The sequence below is a fragment of the Emydura macquarii genome, unplaced genomic scaffold, assembly GCF_026122565.2.
Source record: "Emydura macquarii macquarii isolate MOO-44397 ecotype Brisbane River unplaced genomic scaffold, CSIRO-AGI_Emac_v2 contig_2676, whole genome shotgun sequence".
Taxonomy (NCBI): Eukaryota; Metazoa; Chordata; order Testudines; family Chelidae; genus Emydura; species Emydura macquarii.
The window spans coordinates 41,576,510-41,599,648 of NW_027132813.1; the positions used below are offsets into that span (position 1 = coordinate 41,576,510).

The 23,139-nt window shown below is 39.1% G+C and overlaps 1 protein-coding gene across 2 annotated transcripts in view; it reads right to left on the minus strand.

Annotated features, from left to right (window-relative positions):
* Positions 1 to 23,139, minus strand: part of PCSK2 (proprotein convertase subtilisin/kexin type 2) — a 176,507-nt gene that overhangs the window by 75,367 nt on the left and 78,001 nt on the right. Inside the window, exons 1-4 of one of the 2 annotated variants that reach the window (XM_067565281.1) lie at positions 17,394 to 17,483; positions 16,770 to 16,883; positions 13,560 to 13,668; positions 11,036 to 11,073 (exon numbers count right to left, since the gene is read on the minus strand). In XM_067565281.1, coding sequence (XP_067421382.1) covers positions 11,036 to 11,073; positions 13,560 to 13,668; positions 16,770 to 16,805 — 183 coding nt within the window. In that variant the 5' untranslated portion in view covers positions 16,806 to 16,883; positions 17,394 to 17,483. Of the gene's footprint in view, positions 1 to 11,035; positions 11,074 to 13,559; positions 13,669 to 16,769; positions 16,884 to 17,393; positions 17,484 to 23,139 lie in introns of those variants that run through there. The other variant, XM_067565279.1, reaches the window with a different exon arrangement.

Sequence of the window (23,139 nt, forward strand, 5' to 3'; positions counted from 1 at the left end):
TGGAAGTCAAACTCAAACATCTTAATGGGACTAAATCGAGGGGCCTGTATAATTGTCATCCAAGAATATTAAAGGAAAAGTCACATGAAACTGCAAACCCAATACCAAGGAATTTTAATGAATCTGTAAACTCAGAGGTCATACCCTTTGACTGCAGAATTGTTAATATAGTTTCTATTTTTAATAAAGGGGGAAAAATGATCCAAGCCTGTTAGTTTAACCTCAATTGTATGCAAGATCTTGGAACAAATTTTGAAAGAAAAAGCAGTTAAGGACATAGAAGTAAATGGTAATTGGGATACAATACAACATGGTTTTACAAAAGGTAGATCGTGCCAGACCAATCTGATCTCTTTTTTTGAGAAGATAGATTAGATAACTGATTTTTTAGACACAGGAAATGCAGTCTACCTGGATTTCAGTAAGGCATTTGATACAGTTCCTCATGGGAAAATACTAGTTAAACTGGAGAAGATGGGAATTAATATGAGAATTGAAAGGTGGATAAGGAACTGGTTAAAGGGGCAACTCCGACAGGTCATACTGAAAGGTGAACTGTCAGACTGGAGGCAGATTACTAGTGGAGTTCCTCAGGGATCGGTCCTGGGACCAATCTCATTTAACATTTTCATTAATGATGTTAGCACAAAAAGTGGGTGCGTGCTAATAAAATTTGCAGATGACACAAAGTTGGGAGGTGTAACCAATATGGAGGAACACTGGGATATCATACAAGATCTGGACAACCTTAGAAATTGGTGTAATGGAAATGGGATGAAATATAGTGCAAAGTGCAAGGCCCTGCATTTAGGGACTAAGAAGAATTTTTGCTATACGGTGGGGATTTATCAGTTGGAAGTAACAGAGGAGGAGAAAGCCTAAGGCGTATTGGTTGATCAGAGGATGACTATGAGCCGCCAATGTGATGAAGCTGTGAAAAAGGCAAATGCAGTCTTAGGATGCCTCAGGCAAGGTATTTCCAGTAGAGATAGGGAAGTATTAGTACCATTATACAAGGAACTGGTGAGATCTCATCTGGAATACTGGGTGCAGTTCTGGTCTCCCATGTTTAAGAAAGATTAATTCAGACTGGAACAGGTGTAGAGAAGGGTTACTAGAATGATCAGAGGAATGGAAAATTTACCTTATGAGATGAAATTCAAAGAGCTTGGCTAGTTTAGCCTAACCAAATGAAAGCTGAGGTGAGATATGATTGCTCTTTATAAATGCATCAGAGGGATAAATACCAGGGAGGGAAAGTGTCAGTGTTGACATATGAACAAATGGATATAAACAAGTTAAGCTTTGAAATTAGATGAATGTTTCTAACCATCAGAGGAGTGAAGTTCTGGAACAGCCTTCCACGGGGAGCAGTGGGTGCAAAACACTTAACTTGCTTCAAGACTGAGCTTGATAAGTTTATGGAGGGGATGGTATGACGGGAATGAATACAATGGCATGTGCCCCATCTGCAACTGCTAGTAGAAAATATCCCCAACAGCCAGAGATGGGACACTAGATCAGAGGGCTCGGAGTTATTACAGAGAATTATTTCCCAGGTGTCTGCCTGGTGGGTCTTGTTGACATGCTCAGAGTTCAACTGACTACCATATTTGGAGTTGGGAAAGAATCTTTCCCTGGATCAGACTGCCAAAGACCCTGTGGGGAGGGGTTGCCTTTCTGTGCAGCCTGGGGTATGTGTCAGTAGAGTAAATGGTGGATTCTTCATAACTTGAAGTCTTTACATCATGATTTGAGGACTTCAGTAACTTAGCCAGAGGCTATGGATCTATTACAGGAATGGGTGGGTGAGGTTCTGTGGCCTGCAACCTACAGGAAGTCAGACTAGATGATCATGATGGTGCCTTCTGGCCTTAAAGTCTATGAATCTAAATCAGGCTCTTGAACTATTCCTCCCAAAAGGCAATGCACCATTATGGGAAAGTTCAGTTTAATATTGAACTGACTTGAAACAAAGAATTTCAGGTCAATTCAACAAACCAAAAAAATTTGGTTTTGAGAATGTCATAAAGTTTACTTTTGATTGAAAATATCAAAGCAAAACATTTCAACATTTCTGAATTGATATTTTTCAGAATTTACCTTCTGCAAATTTTTTTTTGAAATGTCAACTTTTCATCCCAATTTGGGACAAAACGAAATGTGGGCATTTCTCATGGAATTGACCTTCCAAATTTCACTCCGTTCTAAATCCAGACCCTGCAAATACTTATGTGTGTGCATGATGATACTCACATTGGGGACTCCCATTTATGTCAATGGATCTGCTGACATGAATAAAGTAATGCATGTTTCTATTTACCTTCAGGGATGGATCCTTATTTTGGTTAATCAAGAGAGAATTGAGGACCTGATCCAAAGCAAAATGTTGAGTGCTCTGGCCCCAATCCAGCAAGTGTTCAACTATGATCACTTGAATAGTCCCACTGAAGTACATGGGATTACTCACCTGTGTAAACATTCTGTTGGATTGTGCCCAAAGTGCTCGGCGCATTACAGACTCGAGCCCATTAGCATAAGATCTTCAACCTTGAGCAGCCAGTTCTGAATGAGGCTCAGATCATTTTTACAACAACCCTTGAGATTCATGAAAAGCAAAATCCCACCAAGAAGATTCCTAAAGGCAGTTCTGTATCACACCTCTGGCCCTCCATTACCTTTCCACATTTCTAGCAAATATATAGAACCGTCTGTATTAGAGTTAGGATTTAATGCCTGGAAAAGCAACATTGATAAGTCAACTTGCATGGGAACAGATGGGACAGCTTACTCCAATTAAATCTTTTTTTCCTTCCCTATTTGGAATATTCACCATAATTTTTACTTTAAACTGTATTTGTAATTTTTATTGTGTACTTGATATTTTGTACAGCTGTATTTTTATTAGAATAAATTGATTAAAAAATTCTCTCTATAGTTTCCAGCTGTTGAGTGTTTGTTCAGAGATGAACCACACATTTTTTCTGGCAATAGCATGGCATATATTCTGACAGTTCCTGCTATGATCAACCCCAGCTCTCACTCCTCTCTCTCTCTCTCACTATCCTGTTGTGAAACTGACTAGAAACAGAAGGCATAACAACAACGATAGGGACAGCACCACTGAAAAACTGCATGAAAAAAATGTGGAATGGTGGCACTTAAGATGAACAACTACTTACTATTAATTCTGCTTTTTAGATGCAGTTGTTGATGAACAAATATTATTTTAAATCTCACAGAAATCCAAACTTCCCTCGTTTGTAAGACAGGACTTCCACTGTAGCATATTGGATGCTTCTTTTGCCATAGCTTGGTATAAAAATATTCCCTATTAGACTTCAAAGCTGCTAAATGACTTATTTCACCTTCATTTTAAACCTGTGAAATTCCCTTTTTGACATGATGAAGGCATGCAGTAACAATGGGAGCACAACTGAAATTATGCCTCTTAATGTCAAGTGAAACATTATGGTTCAGTTAAATATAAAACCAAAATATTATGGAGCATAAACATAAAGGTTATTTAAACTTAAATGTTTAACTTAAACATAAAATGTGAATGGCCTGATTTAAATATTAATGATCCTGCCGTCATAGCCATGGAGGATATGAATTCTTTATAGCATCTGGGCCATTGTGTGGGCCATCTAGTTATAATATCCATAACAGTAGCCTTTTCCCTATAGTCATGAAATTCTGAACTTAATTATAACAGTATAAATCAGGAATAACGCCCGTAAAAATCAGAGAATTAAACCAAAGTAAAACTTGTCCAAGTCCAGAATCAGGCAGAGCATCCCAACCAGAATGGCTACACTTTGTTACACGTGGGACCCAACCCTCATCGACATGAGAGCTCCATTCAGCACAGCTGAGGAGGTGGCTTTAAGACAATACTGAAGTTCTTTGATCTCTAGGCCAGTAAAGGTCAGCTTGACCCCAGGCATAACTAAGAACACCAGCTTGTAGAAACCCCATTGATTCTGCCTACATGCCCCTCACACTTCCAGGACACCACATGTACCAATAAGGGGGTGACACAATACCATCACAACTAGTTCAATGCCCCCCCTGGGGATTCTCCCATGCCAGGGGCACCTCAGCTGCCTATCAAAGGTATATTTAAGGTCCCCTTGTACCACCAGAGCTGAGCCTCACCAAATCTTATTCATGACAATAGAACCTGCAGGTGTTTCAGGGCCTTTGGAAATCAGGCGACTTTTATTTATTTATTTCATTTAAATGTAGACCCCCCCTAACTGTAGGCACCCAAGTTTTAAAATGTTGCCCAATATCATTAGTAAATATGTTCCAAAGTAATGTTTTGCTAGGAGCTAATTCTCGCTCATGTCATTCTGCTGCTATTGTAAATTTCAGACTAGACACCCTTACACCATGAGGGCTTACTGAAGCCTCCAGAGCCCACACTTTATAAGGCTAAAACAAAGCCCATGATGGAACACGCTAGATGAGCTGTTAATAAAAGACTTATTGATGTATGGTTTCCAGAGAAATAAAGATTTCTGTTCCACCAATTCTCCTTTGACAACCTATTATACTCCAACCTCAGGTGGCTTGGCAACAGATGAGAAAGTTCACTTTTTAAAGCAATTCTCTTAGGCCCCCATCCCATAATGGCTCTGTATGGATGGACCCCTTAATTCCATGGGGCTCCATGTGGAAACAGGATTGCATTCCTGGGTCTGGATTGGCTGCTGATGTGCAGGTTTAGGGTAATCTTAATGAAAGTCAGCCAGAGGGGTGGGGGAACAAGATTTCTCTTACAATGCCCATAAAACGAAAAGATGTCAAAAACATACAACCATTTGTGTCTTGGAGGATTTATGATGTGAATTTTTAATTGGGCAAACCACACACTCACTCTCCGTCACGATCACAGGATGCTCAGTACCCAGCCTTGGGCTAATTACTCTGTCTTTCTCACACACAAGGGAACATTTTCAGCTGGTGTAAACTGGCATAGCTCCATTGAATTTAAGAGAAGGCAATGGAGCAAGGTCACTTTACACCAGCCAAAGATCAGGCCCAATATAGGTTAGGGTAAGAGCACGAGGTCACATTCTTTATTTTATACAACATGACATCAGTGTTACTCTCTACAATATTTAAACAGCTCAGTTTTCTTTTCACTTGAATGATACTGAATTTCCTTGCCACTCAACACTGAAAGTTCATAGATGATTGGGGGGATGGAGGGAGAGGACAACAGGGGAGGGGATTTCCACTTCTGGAGGAGATCAGGTAAATCCAGAGTCTGATTGTCTTTAGGAAGAAAGCTGAACTTTCCTCTTCTAAAAGGTCTTTCCATCATAAAAATGGCACTCACAAATCTAACACCTCCTTCTACCCTATAAACTCCAACCAAGCCTACAACAAATGAAATTAATAAAATCTTTTAAAAAAAAAAAAAAAGCAACACAGTTTACCCTGAAAAGAGAGAGGCGTCAGAGACTCCATGAAATCTAGTAGGAACTATTGCTATCGATTTTATGTAGGAGGCGCTCACATGCTAGGGTGATGGGCAGCAGAATAAAACACTAAAATAGATTTTAGGCTATTTATCATGGTGAGTCATAGATGCTTGGGATGAATAAAGGGCCACCCAACTGTGAAAGGCCTGGTCTACACTTAGCTTCAAATTCAGTGACAGTCAATGGGAGTTACGCAAGCTAAGCAGAGTAGTTTGTGTAACTCCCGTTGACTTCGTAACTCCTCTTCTATGCGGCGTCTTCACTGCACTGCGCCACTTGAGGGTGTGGTTTTAATGTATTGACTTCCGGATCGATTGAGTGGGTCTTCACTGACCACTCAATCGATCCAGATAGAATGATCTGATGGTGGCAAATTCACCGCAGTCAGTGAAGATGTACCCAAAACGTCACAAAACTCAGAAGGCTAGATTGTAAGAATTCTTGAAGTCTCACAAACAGGTGACTACAGGTCTTGAGAGAGCCTGGTAATTAGTGGACTTAAATACGATCATTAGTGTGGATCAGGATATTATAGTGCCATGTCCTCTATCTCCAGCTAATTCATACTGAATCTAGGACACACAGACCAGCTCTATAGACTGTCCTTCCCTTGCTTATATGGATATCATTTTGTGTGAAAGCGCTGTGATATCTTGGAAATACAATGGCTTATTTCAATTTATTCCTCATGTTTTTTAAGCTCTTGTATTAAATGGATCAAGTTTGCATTAGTGTTTTAGAGGATGATCTTGTCAGATAGCGACCATGTCCTTTCTTGTGCATTTGTCTTTCCCTGCCCACTGCTCCCCTCCTGTTTACTTCTCCATCACTGCTGGCAATTCCTCTTCTCTCTGCAACTCACCTCAATGTCACTTTCATCTCCTCCCTCTCCTCCCGCCATCAAGCCTGTCACTCAATACGGTTGGTTTTCCTCTACAGCATTTCTAAATTCCATCCTTTCTCCTCGATCCCTACAAACAAATCTCTTGTCTTGCGTTGCGTTGACCTGCCCTATCTCTCTCTGGCTCCCCAGCTTCTTCCTTGCAGTCCACCGAAGATGTCACTGCCAAAATCATCTTCCTCACCCTCATTTGGACAATGTCACTCTCCTGTTGAATTTACTGGCTGCTTCTCATATTCCACATCAAGGGCAGTCAGTTAGAAGGTGCTGCACAGCTCTGTTGTTGCCTACCATTCTGGTTCCATTTCTCCTAGCTCCCCTCTGCCCCCATGCTTTATTCTGACTGAGCTCCCTTTTTAACACCTCCACCTGATCCCTTCTCACATTCATGTGCTTGTGACCTCCCTCCTTTACCAGATGTATCAAGAATTTCTCTGCATTTCAAATATAACTTTAAACACACTTCTGCAAACTCTGCCAATATTAATTTACCAAAGGAACATGTGTTGCTGTATATATAAAAGGGAAAACCCTGCACTGATGATAAATCTACTTTTAGTCACTCAGTGCATCTTGGCCTTATCCAAAGTCCATTGATATCAATGGAATAGATTCCCATCTGACTTAGAATAAGGTCCTTTGTATCTGGATTCTGTAATATGTCTATTCAAAGCATATGCAGTGTTGGTGTAGCCGCATTGGTCCCAGCATATAAGAGAGACAAGGTGGGTGAGGTAATATCTTCTATTGAACCAACTTCCGTTGGTGAGAGAAACAAGTTTTTGAGCTTACACAGAACGCTTCTCCAATGGAAAGTGGATGTTCCCTTGAAATGTGCGCTAATTACCTCTGCTGAACAATCTGTTCCACCTTCTATTTAGCTGTGATATTCTGAGTAAGTTTCCCAGACCTGGAGAAGAGCTCTGTGTAAGCTCAAAAGCTTGTCTCTCTCATCAACAGAAATTGGTCCAATAAACGATATTACTTCACCCACCTTGTCTCTCTATTCAGAGCATACACTTTTTAGAGCCAGAGTCATATTTTATGTTTTGTCCACACTATAACTGCTGGATAAATTATGATATGTTAATAGTAGTAAAAACATATGCTTTTCATCTGGCTCCAGATGTAAAAAACACAATGTAAAGGTCCTCTTTGTGTAGAGTACTTTATTTGTTTCAATTTAAATAAACATCCGGCTTAGTCACTCATTTGAGATGAATATATTGTAGTTAAAGCACAGGATTTAATAACTGCAATTAGTCATTAAGTAGATTAACAAAGTGTGAATCTGATCACCCTTCACTTTACATTCTTTGATTAGCTATTTTCCAACTGCAATGCCATTCATGAATGCCTCTCTCTTCTACACAGTCTGGGTGAATTCCTGGTTCCATTAAAGTCAGTGAAAATTTTGCTATTGACTTTAAAGGGACCAGAATTTCACCCTTTGCGTGCATTTGTTATTCTCTAAAATGCACTGGAAGATTTTGAAACTGTTTTAAAGATAGCTGGATGACAAGAATCCTATGTAAGAATATTAATATTGCATAACATAGTACTGTCCACACTGGTTCTTATATTGGTGCAACTTATGTCACTCGGGGGTGGAATATCCACACATTATTATATTATAATGTAAGAATAATAGGAATATTATAAGTCAATATTTTATATTATATTAATTATATTGTCCTATTATTTTTACATTATAATATAATATTAAATGTGTGAATATTCCATTGAGTGACATCAGTTATACCACATAAGCACCGGTGTGGACAGCAACCGACATAGCTACTGCTGCTCGTTGGGAGTGGATTAATGATGTCGACAGGAAGGATCTCCTCTATTGGCTTAAAACAGCTATACTACAGATCTTACATCTGCGCCACTTGAAGCTCTCTAGTGTAGACATGGCCTTCTTTGTTTTTTGCTGCTTTTAATCACACTTGGAAATCAAATCTATTTGTAATTCTGCTTTCAGGATTCCCAAATTAATAAAATTTGTAACCACAGCTTATAATATTAAACAAGTAAAACTCACTGTAGTAGCAAAAAGTCCACTGAAAAGAATGGCAGTAGCTTTCCTGTCTAATGGATGGAAAAAATGCCAGGGACATTTTGAGGTTGTTCAGCAGAGCTAAATGTTGGGCAATTTAGAACAGCTGATTACTGCTGGACAGAAATTCTCCAAGAGAATGTTGTTTACATTAGAGAATGCCTATTAATCAAAATCAAAACATCCCACCAAGATGGTTCAATTTTACCAAAGCTCCGACAGAATAGAGGCCAGGTTCTGTTGGAACCCTACCTGCCAGGTCTCCTGCCGGCTCGCCTATCTGGCTCCTCAGCAGCCCATCTGGCTCCCAGCTCAGCTGAGGCTTGTAGGCTTCCCAGTTCCCCTTCAGCCCACCAGGACAGAGCCAGGGCTCCATCCCCTTTCATAGAGAACTGAAATCTTTGGGTTTTGTTCCAACTCAGAATGAAACCAGATTTTGAAATATCAAAATATTCCGTGAAACTGAATTACCTTTTTCCACATAGCTCTAGAGCTGACCACAGATACAGGCATAACACAGGTATAAACTGTGGTTATCTTTCACCGCAATTCATTATTATGAACAGAGATGACATAAATGGGTCTGTTGTACAGCTAAGATTGCCCAGAACCACGTTATAGGTAGCAGTGCATTGTGTGTTTTTGTGTATTCCTTGATTCTGAATTATATATACCCCGGTGCAGAGAGTCTGCACAAGGTCTGTGCACCACTTAAATCTTGTTTAAACCTACAAAATATAGTTTAAATGTGACCTAAGCAATGCATGGGCCTTGTGCCAGGCCCCTGCACCGAGGTGAATTTCATCCTTAGTACGGAAAAAAAATCAGTGATACTGATCTCCCTCACATCGTCTATACATAAAAAATGGCATTTATTATAATAGTCTGTGGTGATGCAGTGGAACCACCCACCAGCAGGGAAGGGGTTAAGGAGAACCTTTGGGCCCAGCTAGCCCCACCCTGTCATACCTGCAGCCAATGCCGTGCATGGAGGTGAGAGAAAAGGAGGGAGCCTGGCTCAGTTTGGGATTGATTGGCGAAGAGGCAGGAGCTAGCTGCCTCCCTATCTGAGGGAAGGATTAGCCTGCCAGCCAAGGCAGCCACCAGGGACCCAAGTAGTGTCTTCCTGGCCAAAGGAGATGGAGAAAGAGTACTAGGAGCACCTGACCTGAGAGGAACCCTGGTGACTGAAGCACGGAGACCTTGTGGGGGTCCAACCCCACCAAATTTACGGCTGCCCTGCCCAGAAGAACCTGGGACTGCAGGAGGATGCCACCCAGGGTCCAGAAGGGGGCACTACTAAGATACAAGCCACCACAGGAATTTGGACTATAGGGGCCATGTGCCTAACTAAAGGGGCAACAGTAGGAAGTAGACCAGTGAATATAGACTTCCTGCTGGGATGTCTTCTACTCAGGGGTGACTTACACAGGGCCCTGGGTTAGGACTGGTGGAGTGGGTGGGTCAGGGTCCCCCTACTCCTCCTGCCTTGCCTTAAAGGCTGAGGTACCTCGATCACAGAAGCAAAGACACGAATCCAGGTACTCCAATCACTAGGCCAACTGGCCCTCCAAGCCCCTTCCCTTTCCCCATTACATAGCCCTATAACAAAGACCATGGAACCAATCCTTTATGTGGAATGGAGGGGCGAAAAAAGTATGCATGGCAAAAAGATGTTTCAGAAAAATGTTACAGAAAGCAGCACCCTTTCACCTCAATATGCAATGAAAGCCACAACCCTTGTGCATGTGGTTTCAAGAAAAAGGCAGTACTAACTACCTAAGAGCTGCAAAAGCCCCATCAGTGTTATGCCTCTTTGAGCCCCATTGCACAACAGATGGCCTTTAACCAGAGCAATCAGTTTCAATATTAAAAAATGATAACACAGAGTGGCAACTGATGGCACCCATAGAAACAGGTAGACAGATAGTATTAATGTCAAAGATGACAGGACAATGAGAATGGAGTCTAGAATACTAAGAAAGAACAACCCACAACAATGTAGGTAAATCAGAGGTGAATTTGAAGAAAGTCATTTTACACTGTACACAGTGTCTAATTGTGCTGCAGATACACAATCCATGTGTAGGATCTGGGCATGCTCTGAAACGTTGAATTTAATGACCAGTTGTAAATAAAGTATATGGTTATTGTCGTTTTCAAACTCTCACACACACCGTAGCCTTTGTGAACAAACAGCAGAGCAGTCAAAGCCCACGGCATTAGCATCTCTGTTGTTCTCCATGTAATAGGTGAATTCTGCATTTTAACAGCAAGCTTTAGAGCCAATTTCCAGGTTACTCATTTCTGTCCTAAATCCAATAGTGCAAACTACAGCTTATTTAAAGCTAGGCAACACCATCATTCCTCCATGTAGTCTTGTCATTCTTTCCTTCCTTACATTGGTAGCCAGGTCCCATTTTTAGACCACTTGTTTTCTATGTAAAATTTATCATCTGCACGATCAGAAGCACAGCCATGCAGTTTCTCCATTCACTGTGTAAACATTTTGTATGAAAGAAAGACCAAAACAATAAAGAGCTTCACATTTTACAGAAAAGGTCAGTTTGTACTTACATAATTGGAGGCAAGATCAGGATGAAGATAATCAATTCCTGCAATAAGACACACAAACCAAAGGTTAACGTTCCAAAAAAACCAAATCAAACCAAACCAAAACCTCTACAACAAGCACTTTATAATAACCATAAAGCACAATGAGAGTCAATTGGTACTATGGGAAAACCATAATAAGGAATAGTGCTTGTCTCAGAACTTGGTTAGAGTGAGATCCGGATGTTTAAATGTGGACTTCTAAATTACGGTGCCAATTGTATTGTGAGTTCAGCTGGAAACTTTCAATCCAGTATGTCAGTACCCAGGTGCCAATTTGCCTCCAAAATTGTGAAATGAGCCACAGAATTTATGGGGCAAGTATCTAAATTGGATCATATATGGTTAAGTAGTGGTCGTCTTAGTAATATTTTAGATTTATATAGTATCTTTCATCTGAAATAATCCCAAAATATTTTACAAACATATCTATTTATATTCTATTATTATATATATTGATACCCAGGTTAATTCACCCACTACTAAGATGCAGCCACTTCTGGTTAAGAAAACAGCAAATTTTTATTGGCTTGATCAAAAACCTATTGACTTTAGTGGGCTTTGAATTCAGGCCCTAATAGCATACAGTTTTACTACGCAAATGTAGGAGAAGAAAGGAAACTATCATTGCCATTGGAAACTGGAGAGCTAAATTAAATTGGCAGAATATTACCTAAATTAGAAATGATGAGATCACTGGGGCAAACAGGTCTGTTCCTGCGAACAGCGCCAGGGAATTTTCAATGGTGGATTGGATTGGTTTGGTTTGCAGACTTCTGAATATCATTACAGACTAAGCATTCTAAGGTATTTCATGGTGGTATTTTACTAAGCTTAAAACTAAATGTGTGTGACAAATGCAACAATACTGAAACAGGACATGTGACATTCAGTTATCTGCTTTTGAATTTGGTTACAAATTAAACAATTGAAACAGGTTCCCCCATAGATTCCCCCATAATGAACTCACATCCATTGATATTTTGAGCGAACTGGGCCTAATTATAGTTTTGCACAAAAACTATGAAAAAATTGTGATTTCTCTAGGATTCTGTCAGGAAACCAAGTGAAACTCATAATGCATAAATTCTGCAAAACAATACAGTCCATGGATTTAATCTAGAGTTGTGAAAATAACTGATTTTTTGGTTCAATGGCTGAATCAAAGAAGTTGAAAAAAATTGTTTTGTGTCATATGAAACATTTCTTTATACCCAAACAGAACATTACATTTTTGCGGGATTATTTTCTGTTTCAAAAAAAAAAAAAAATAATGAAAAATCATTTCCAAAAAAAAAGATTGAAAAAACAAAATTTGACTTATTTTTCAGATTTCCCCCTGCCCCCCACCAAAACAATTCAGCAAATTTGATGTAAATGATGAGCTCTTGGTAATTTGAGCTGTGCTGACTGGCCTTTACAGGTCACACACACAGTTTCTCTTCTTTGATTGGATGAGTGTAACTCTTAGAAGTGCAAATATTCACCATTTACTGGGTTGGCGAGCATTCCTGCAAGTTACTGGTTTGCTAGAATAGTCACAGGGTATCAGTTGATTGTGGGGAAAAACTCCTTCCATGCGCCACTCTCTAAATGCATCCTCTAGCTAACTAGCATCCCCTCAGCAGCTTAGTTTAGACTGAGCTTCAACCAGCTCATTGTCATCCAGGTTGCAATTGTGCCCAGTCTCTGAAAATACAGGCCTTGGTATATGACCAATGAAAATGAGGCAAAGAGCTGTGAGTCATCCACATACTGATGTAACCACAGGCCAATCTGCCTCACTATTTCCCCAGCTGTCTCACCTGAGTTTGGAACAAGGGGGATGACAGAACAGGAATAGAGCCTACTGGATCACTGAGGATACTGCTGGTTTTAGTCCTTTCACTTATTTTTGTATTAATCAGTCACCATGGAAAGGGTACACAGCTACTGCAAAGTTCAGCTAGCTGAAAAGTGCTGAGACAATTTAAGATACTTCTTGTATTTCAATCATATGCTGTATCTTCTTTTCCCCCTTCTTCTTTCCCCTAAACTATTAATGCATGTAATATGCAAGTCTCTATGAACATCCAGTGAGACAGTATTAATTATTTCACTTCTGCTGTACACTGTCAATATTTTAAACCATGGAAAATGTTCTTATATCTTCTGTATGCAAGGTAATTAAAGACCCCATTTAAAGCCCTCTGAAGTCAATGTGAGTCCTCACGTTGGGCTAATGACCTTTGGATTGGACCATAAAAGAGCTCTGTGCGTGTGATTTAAAATAATTAGGAGTTACGTAAAACTGTATAAGGTTTGGAGCCCAATTATAACACTTACGGTGCCTTCCTCCTGCCGGTGTCAAAGTCTTTACAGAGACTGGAGATAGCGTTGGCATTATCATTAATCTAGGTTACATTTTATTTCAATTAAAAAAAAAAGTTTTTGCATAAGATTATACTGAGTAAAGCTGTAAAACTATCATCCTGGAATCCTCACTTACCATCATCCATAATTCCTATGGTAACGCCTTTCCCTGTATATCCCAGCTCCCAGGCTTCAGCTACATTTAGATCAAGTCCAGGGGTCCCATCTGCTTGACCAGTGTTGATCTAATACATCACATGAAATGCAGAAGAGTATTATTATTTCTTCCTCTTTTATGTGCATGTGCATGCAAGCACACAGTCAATTTTCTACAGCCATTGAGCTTCTGCCGAGTACTTAACTGCATATATTCTGTGTGAGATACGTCTCATTTACTTTGGAGCACATCTTTCTATAATATGGAAGATGAAAAAAAACAAACCCCACAAGAGCAAGAGAATTCCGAGACAACATAAAGTTTGATCCCTATTTAGGGCCTGATTTCACAAGGCTCCCATGTGTAGAATTCCCAGTGAAATCAGGATCAAACTCTCAGATTCCAGTCCAGAGAAGCACTTAAACATGTGAGTAGTCCCACTGAAATCAAATGGGATTATTCATATGCTGAAAATTAAACACAATTAATTCCTTTGTTGACTGGGACTTTAGATAGGGTGCTTCTGTACCAACCAGTTGGTTAGATGTTTGGGGGTATTTGTTCAATCTCACCTCACTCTCACTAAGTGCATAAAACAGTATACACAAAAAACTCTACCTGTGGTAGACATTGTTTTTAAGGACTGTTAGGCAATCCAACAAATCATCTTAAACCACAATAATTTATGGCTTGTGTCATCACTTAAGCAATACAAGTTAAATGAATTGCCTATACATTTTCTGAACTCCCACCACATCCTTTATTTCCCTTTCATCATCAACAGTAGAACTGGCTGAAACTCAGAGTTTCTGGTTTGAAGGAATGTCAATATTTCTAAAGGTCTCATGTTCCAGTTTTGGATCTAAAACAAACATTTGTGAAGTTTCCCACAAACTAGAAATTTCAAGGAAAATATTTAGAAAAATTTTCATATCAAAATTTCATTTTGGATTTCTGATTTTCTTTTGGAATTTCAAATTTTCATTAATGGCAGCTGCTCCTTAATACTGATTGAAACATCTTATATTCTATTCTGGATCAAAGTGTCTCTTGGTTGTGTTGTAATGAAACAGATAACAGTTGAATAGATCTTTTCCAGACCTGAAGAAGAGCTCTGTGTAGCTCGAAAGCTTGTCTAATTCACCAGCTGGAGTTGGTCCAGTAAGATATTACTTCACCTATCTTGTCTCTCTTGTATACTGGGACCACCATGGCTATAACAGCACTGCAAAGAATATTTGAAATAGTTTTAGATTGTTTCATTACAACACAGATGGGAAACCCTTTGATCTAGAAAAGAATATAAGATGTTTCATATCAGTACTAAGCAGCAGCTGCCCTCAACAATTTTAAAAAGTAAAATAAAACACAGATAACTATTATATTGTCATATTATGACACATCTGTAGTAGGAGTTCATGTGGTGCTCTCCCCTTACTAATGTTCCAAAATTATGTAAAATTTAATATTAAATAAAAATAAAATTAAAAACAATTTTAAAATTCTGAAATAAAACATTGAAATTCTGAAATTTAAATTCAAAATTTTCCTAAATGAAATTTTTCTGAAACAAATGTTTGTTTTTTTATTCTTTTTCCTGGAATTTTTGTCAAAGTCAATGTTTTTAAACATTTCAATTTTGACACAAAAAATTTCCTTTGCGGAAAAAAAAAGTTTCAACAAAAATGTTCTAACCAGCTCTAGTCAACAACTTTCCTGTATCTCATAAAGCCCTTCCTGTGCCCATTTTGGTTTCTTTCCTATGCAGAACAGCTCCACCTTCAAATATAGCTGTGCAAGTAATTTTTTGATTCACAGGCAGGTCCAAATCTTTTTTTTTTTTTTTAAATCAGTGCAGGTCAACATCAAACCAAAAAAAATTTTTTTTAATTTTCAGTGAATCAAGAAGCCAAGAAAAGTATGTTTTATTTTCAATTCTGATTTATATATTTTTAACAAAAGGGAGATCTGGAAGCTAAGGGGCAGATTCACAAGGAAACTAGGGTGGCACACCAACAAGCAGGAGCGGAAGAAAGTGGTGGTGTTACCATATCTTATGCCCTATAGCCCTGTAGTTAGTGCATTCAGGCAGTCTGTAAGAGACCCAAGTTCAAATCCCCATCTACCTGACTTGGAGCAGGGATTTGAACCTGAGTTCCAAAACCCAATAGGCTATAGAGACAGTATGGGCTGGTTCACACTGATGGCACAATTCGGCAGCAGTCGATGGGAGTTACGCAAATTATGCAGAGTAGTTTGCGTAACTGATGTCGACTCCTCAGCTTCCCTTCTGCACGCTGTTCACACTGTGCTGAGCCAACGGGAACAGCACTATGCTACTTGAGGGGGTGGACTTACTCAGTCGACTTCCTGATCGATTGAGCAGGTCTCACTGACCACTCAATCTATCCTGAAAGATCGATCTGGCAGCAGCGATTTTGCTGCCATCAGTGTAAACATAGCCTATGTGTGGCTGAATGGATAGTTAACTATTTGAACAAAGTAGAAAAGCTTCAGTAGGAGATATTGGGAGATCTGAAGCTAGCAGTACCCAAGCCACCAAGCTAATGGGTACTAGGAAAGGGGAAATCTGTTCTCAAGTCCCTGCTTATAAGTCTTAAGTCTCATACTTACATTCCAGCTGAGTGCCCTGGCTACTGGATATGGAGTGGGCCCCACCTCTTCCTTGGATTTGTGCCTCAATCCCTATGTGAATCTTTTTGATGAAAAATTGATATTTCCACCAGGGAGGGGGAAGATACAGCTGCATAACACACATTAATGAGTTTCCCCACTGAGACACTGGTTGCATCCATATGATTAAGAACACCTTAAAGCAAAGCACTGAGACTTGATACTGAGGCACATAATCAGTTTTAACAATCCTGTCTGCTCTGTGTGTGCACTCACACAACTCTCACTATGGTCCTGATTCAAAGCCCATTGAAGTCAATGAGAGTGTTTCTACGGATATAATCAAACTTTGGATCATGCCCCTAACTCCAGTCCCAGCATACAGTAGGCTCACTATATATCCTGGGAAAGATTCTCTTGGAATAAGTTCAAAGTTCTGGTGAGAAAGCTGGAGGGCACGTTCCCAGAATATTGCAACAAGAAGGAATAACATATAAGTAAACTGGTTATTTTTGGTTAATGAAGATCACTTTTAATAATTACTGATTTGCTTACCAGGTACCACTGCTTTGTAAATAAAGGATCATTCATGTTGATATCAATTTCATTGATCTCTCTATAGCCTCGCTTTTTTCTGCCAAAGCCTTCCTGCTGCACAGCCTTCTTTATCTGGAACAGCAATGTTTACATTATTAACACAACATTTGTATTTGTAACATATATAGATTTTTTTCTTACCATATTGTTTTTTCTTAGCAAAATAAAAGCCCTAATCAATAGAAGTCAAAGCTATTTAATCAAATCCACTCCCAGCTTTAGGATGAAATGAGGACATAGATCTGAATGAGTATTGGCTTTCCTTTTTTAAGGCTTTCTTCTTATGCATTTCTACAGCCAGCCCTGGTTTCCTGCATCAAAAATAACACTGGATACACAGAATAGTTCCATAACATTTCATTTCTACCAAAAGGTTGTGCTGTGAAAAATATATCTGGTTTAGGAGCCTTCATCTGTGCATTTGAGGTTTTAAAATATTTTTGGTGTGTTACCAGTTATTATGAACTTTCTTACTATAAATGCCTGGCTATAAATGCATTTCTCTTTCAGCACCCAGAAACGCTGTTTGGTAAGCCCCCTGGATGATTAAACAGCACACACAATCCACCAGTGCGCTCTCACCTAGTGTCTTTATCATCACTGTTTCTCCCTTATGCAACAGATATATAGTAACAACTAAAAGAAGAACCCCTTTCTGCTCCCTAATTCAGCCTTTTATCCCGCTTGCCTTCTTTTCCCAGCTATCTCACTAGTGAGCTAATTCCTTCATCAGCTCATGATGTTCTCTATAGGTTCAAGTGATCCTTTCCAAAGCCAGTCAAACTACCTAAACCCCTCCTATTCTAACCACATGCAGCAGCACCTCAGGTGCTCTCTAAGCCACCAGGGACCTGGCTAATAGCAACTTGTCACAATGCCAGACAGTGACATAAATATTTTGCGCGCAAAGATTCTGTAGAAAGAGTCAGCTTAGGCGGTTACACTGAGATTGGAAGAAATGAAAGCATTGCTTATTAAACCGAACAGATCAAGCCACAGATACTAGAGACACAGTAAAAGCATTTTTTTTAAAAGTACAAGTATATGCACTGAGTGGCAGTTCATGATGGCTTGAGTGCAAGTATGGGTAAAGACTACTAAAAGAGTCAACTGATACTTGCCCACACTGTCTAGGGTTCAGTCAAAGTTGTAGTCCCTATAGTAGCTCCTCAGCTGGTGTAAATAATCAAAATCAGTGGAGTTGTAGCAAATGATTCCAGCTGAGTAGCCAGCCCTCGTGCTCCAGGAATCTCAGTGATTGCTCCCTCTGTGTGCCCATGGGAACGCACATTAGCCAAAAAATGAGAGGGAGGAAAAGCCAAGGCAGAGCACAGAGAAAAAGAGCATGCACGATTCTAAAGATGGTGTAGTCCCTACACTGCACTGGACCAGAAAGTGCTGAAGTATATCCCAGTGTTATATTTTAAAGTTGATAAAACTCATTTTTTTAAACTACACAACACAACACAACACAACAAACCTGGTACTATTTGCCACAAGATATTATTGAGGCAGAGAGCTTAGCAAGATTCCAAAAAGGAAGCTTAATCATATATATATATGATATTTATATGGAATATTGGAATATGATATTTATATGGAACTATATTTATATGGAATTCGGCAACTGCTCATTTAGTCCATTTTTGGGCCTTGCAGAAGAAGCAGCATTGCCAGCTCTGATCTGTGGTATATTTCTTAAAGCCCCAGCTCCTGGCATCAAAAAACTGCATTTTTTCAAAAAGTCAGTTTCTAGCCCTCATGGTTACAGAGATAAGCTTGAAAATGTGAAGCGCGTGTGACCTAAAGCAAAGAACCCAAAATAAAAGTAATCTACAATTTATTATTTTTAAAACATCTTGTGATTAAGCCAATTGTGTGATTTTTAGGGCCTGCCTCATAATTTTTGAATGTTTGGGATTGGAAGTTAGGATTTTAAAAAAAAAAGATGTCTACAGGACACAAACCCTGCTGCGGTGCACACAGGCCAGCTACTGACAGGGGTTAAATTTTGTGTCTGGGCACATTGCCTCATTATTATCCATTATACCATTTCATACACCTTCATCTGAAGCATCTGCTACTGGCTGCTCTCAGAGACAGGATACTAGGAAGTGTGGACTATAGGTCTGATCTGATATGGCAATTCCTTCATTCTAAAATCCACTTGCATTAATTCTATTGCTTTTAACTAAAAAGGGGGAAGAGAGGGAGAACTAATTCAATGAAATGGGGCTTCCATTTATTTACTTGCTAGTTTTTATTTGTAAAGGTTCATTAAAAGTGAGGGGAACGTTCTGTGTAAAAAAAAACAAAACACAACAAAAGTTGAAAAAAGAGGATAGTAATTAAGCAGGAACGCTGCTGTGTCTACTGAACCATGCCAGATATCTAAGTTGAGTGAGAGAAAGGGATGAGTGGATTGTCTGAGATCTCTAAAATAAGGTTTGGTGGTGCCGTGGAGACAACAGAGAGATGATCCATGATTATGCTTTTGTCAATTACCACCTCTGCCTCTATGCTTGCTATTCCAAACCCCAAGCTGTCATCACATAAAATAATTAAAGAACAGAAATCAAACTGTGTTACAGGAGAATGCCAGAGAAAAAGAACTCAAGCATTTGTACTCCCACACAAGCCCACTGGCTGTACATGACCCACTGCAATAAGGGAAAGAACAAGGATTTGATACTGCAGAAACGCTATGCCTTAAATAGCAATTCTTCCAGGTCTTTTCTTCAAGATGCCTTGAAAAAAGTGGTAAAGGACACACCAGAATTGGCCCTGAATGCTTTCACTATTCAGTGTCACCCAGTCTATTTGGCTGTGAATTATTACATCTTTATTATAGTCAAAAGAGGAGATATATCAGAAAGAGATGTGCAACTTCCCCTAACAAAACCCATGTACAGGAAGTTTTCTGAATGTTTTAAATAAAGATGATGCATGCAGTATGTTAAAAGCTAAGAATGCAATAGTTTTCATCTAAGGTTTGGCTTCTCTAAGAAAAAAGCTGTAGTCTCACTAGGATTGGGTGAATAACTGATTTTTTTGCTCCGGTGATCATTCTAAAAAATAAAATTGATTCAGGACAAACCAAATCTGACATTTTTTAGAATTTTTGATGGATTGGAAAAGTGTGATTTGGGTCTGTTCCAGAGTGAGCCTTTGAAGCTGGGGTACGCTAAACACCCAATAGCAGCAGCACTTGTTCTTCCTCCACCACCAGATCCTTTTGTAAACAACCAAAACTATTTTTGTCAAATTCACAAATCTTTTGGATCAACTGAAACTGGAATTGTGTTGAATAAACTATTCATCTGAAAAATTTTGTCCAGCTCTAGTTCTTACCTCATACTAACTGACACGTGGTACCTAGCACGAGGTAAAATCATAATGGAGAGAACATAGTTGAAGTTTTTGTATGAATTAGCAGGTCTAAATAAACCCTAATGTCTCCCATGGTCTTTACCTTAACCTGCTAAAATGCATGGAAGTTACAAACTGCTTTGTCTTTACCAGGATTTTATCTCATGTTAGCTAGCCTCAGGCAAGAACACACTTTTGTCCCACTGAAGACACACACACAAAAAGTGTAACAATGCCAGGTTCCAATGATGACTTCAAATTCATATAGGTCTCTGAAAACAACCAAAATTTTCCCACCCGGTCAAATTGACCATTGGTACAAGTGTCCACAACTCTTATTGATTTCAATGGAGCCCTTAGCGGCAGCAGTGAGTTAGTTTGGAGTGTTTTACCCCCTTTCCTAGGGTATGGCTACAGTAAGAAAAGAGGTGTATTTTTTAGCCTCTGATAGCTAATACGTTTTAAAATCATAGTGTAGATGGGAGGAGGGAAAGAGGAGGGAAGGGATCTACGGTTCACTTTGACCAGACAGCATATTGAAACAGACTAAGTTGCCCTGTCTACACTAGGATTTTAAACATGTTAGCTATTATGTTCTAAATACACACATTTTTCCTAGTGTAGACAGGGCCCTTCTCACAGCAGAGTTTTCTGAGTTATATAAACACAGATGCAACAGTAGAGAATGTAGAGAGCCATTGGGGTACATTTTGATCTCCTTTTTTGCTGGAGTAAAGCCAAAGGGACTCCATTATTTTCTGGACTGGGCCCCATCCTGCAAACGCTTGTACATGCAGTCCTATTGTTTTGCAAACATGCATAATCTTAAGTAAGTAAGTCAGTGTTTGCAAGATCAGGGCCTTAAACTTTTTAAGATGGCATCTTGAAATGTTTGTGAAGCATGACAGTCATTAAAAACTAATTGAGAAACAAGATTTTCTTCCTAAAAAGGCATGTTATTTTCATTCTCTCAAAGTCTGGCTCATTTGTCAACAATAATGGCCTCTTGTTTCTTTCATTCTATAGTATTTCATTAAGCGCCTGGATTAAATGGTGAACACAATCTAAGCATTTAGGTTTTTATTAGCATGTGACTAAATCATTTACAAGTTACTAGCTGGGTTCCAATTAGAGAAAAAAAGGGTCATATATCAAAGAAGATAGCTCACTGATGATAAAACACCTACAAGAAAAAAAAGACTCAAGTATTGATTTTTAATATATTTCCAGTTACGCCTGGTGCATAAAGTAACTTGGCTGGTAATAAACCAGCAGGACATTGATATAGAACAAATTAACAAAATAATCAATTGGCCACAGTCCTACTCCAGGAGGGCCAAGAACCATTGCACTGTAACTGAGTGCCTCTCTCTGTGAAATGGAAAATACCAAGAAAATCAGCTCATTTTGAAGAAACAGGGTAAATTGCACTGCTGAGCTCGTGCAGTTAAATGACTATGTGTTACACTGAGCATGAATGACACTTACACTAAAATTATTCCAGGGGATACATCTTCCACAAAATCAACAAAAGCAGAACGGCACTCACAACCCCTCACTTGGGCTCACTCAAGAATCAAGAGAAGTCTCTACTCTTGTATTTAAATAAAGGAAAGTTCAGGCTGAATCCCAGGAATAAAATTCCTGACAGAGATCTCTATTAAGTGCATATTTTTAACAGGGAGGGTGATTAAGCACTGGAAAAACTACCAAGGGAAATGGTGGATTCTCCATCTCTTGAAGTCTTCAGATCAAGGCTGGATGCCTTTTGGGAAGATGACACAAGTTATTGGGTTCCATAAAGGAGAAATTGGATGGAATAGTATGGCCTGTGTTATTCAGGAGGTCAGATTAGATGCTCTAATGCCCCTAATTGCCTTAAAATCTACTATGGAATATCTCCCAAGGGAAATGGTTGAATTCACATAATTTGAAATTTTACAGACTACAGTGAACAAAACACTAGAAAATGTGCTGATGGGAACAATCCTGGATTGGCTGGGAGATTACTATTATTTTTGTCATTTTATAGGACCCAGCAGAATGTGGGAGGTGCTTCACATAAAACATATGGATTACGATTTTCAAAGCAGTCAAAGGAATTTGGACACCCAATTCTCATTAAAATTAATGGAAATTGAGAATCAAATCTTTGAAAATCTCATCTATTGGAGAAAGATGCCTGTCTCAAAAGGCATATGATGTAAATGATAATCTTTTCCATCTCTAATTTCTATCTACTTCTTTGAGACCACAAACACCAATGTTTACTTCTCCTAATTATGACTTTTGTCACAGAGCTAAAAGATCTTTGCTAGAGAAATGTTAAACCCACTCATACCTTACAAGAAGGCTGTTAAGAACCCACAGAGACATAATGGACGGAAATGAATAAAAATCTCAATTTATCTGATGTTTCTTTTAAAGCCCCAGCTAACCAATATTCAGGTGATGTGAGAATCATAACTTCCATTTAAAACAAAAAGTACATTTCTAGCCCTCTACCTTGCAGAGAAAAGCTTAAAAAATAAAACCCAAGCGTAACTAAAGGCTCAAAATCCAGAAGACGAATAGAAAGAAGCCAACATTTATTATTTTACAATCTCATGATTTTAAAGACAATCTCATGATTTTTTATGACTGACTCATGATTTTCAAACACTGGGGATGGGGAGGTTGGGAAGGGAACCACAATACAGCATCTGAGACCTAGACCTGCAGGGGAATAGAGAACCTGGCAGGTAGAGAATAGCAACAAGGTCTGGAAGTAGAGTGTAGACCAGCAAACAGAAGGATGTTCAAAGAGAAGAGACTGTTTAATAGCACTGATAGGGAAGCAGATTTTCCATCCTGCAAAGTATTTCAAGATTTTGAAAACAAAATCATCTGAAATCAGGCCAAAAAGCCAGAAGTTTTCAATTTCTTGTGAAACAAAATGCTGGAAAAAGCATAATGTCAA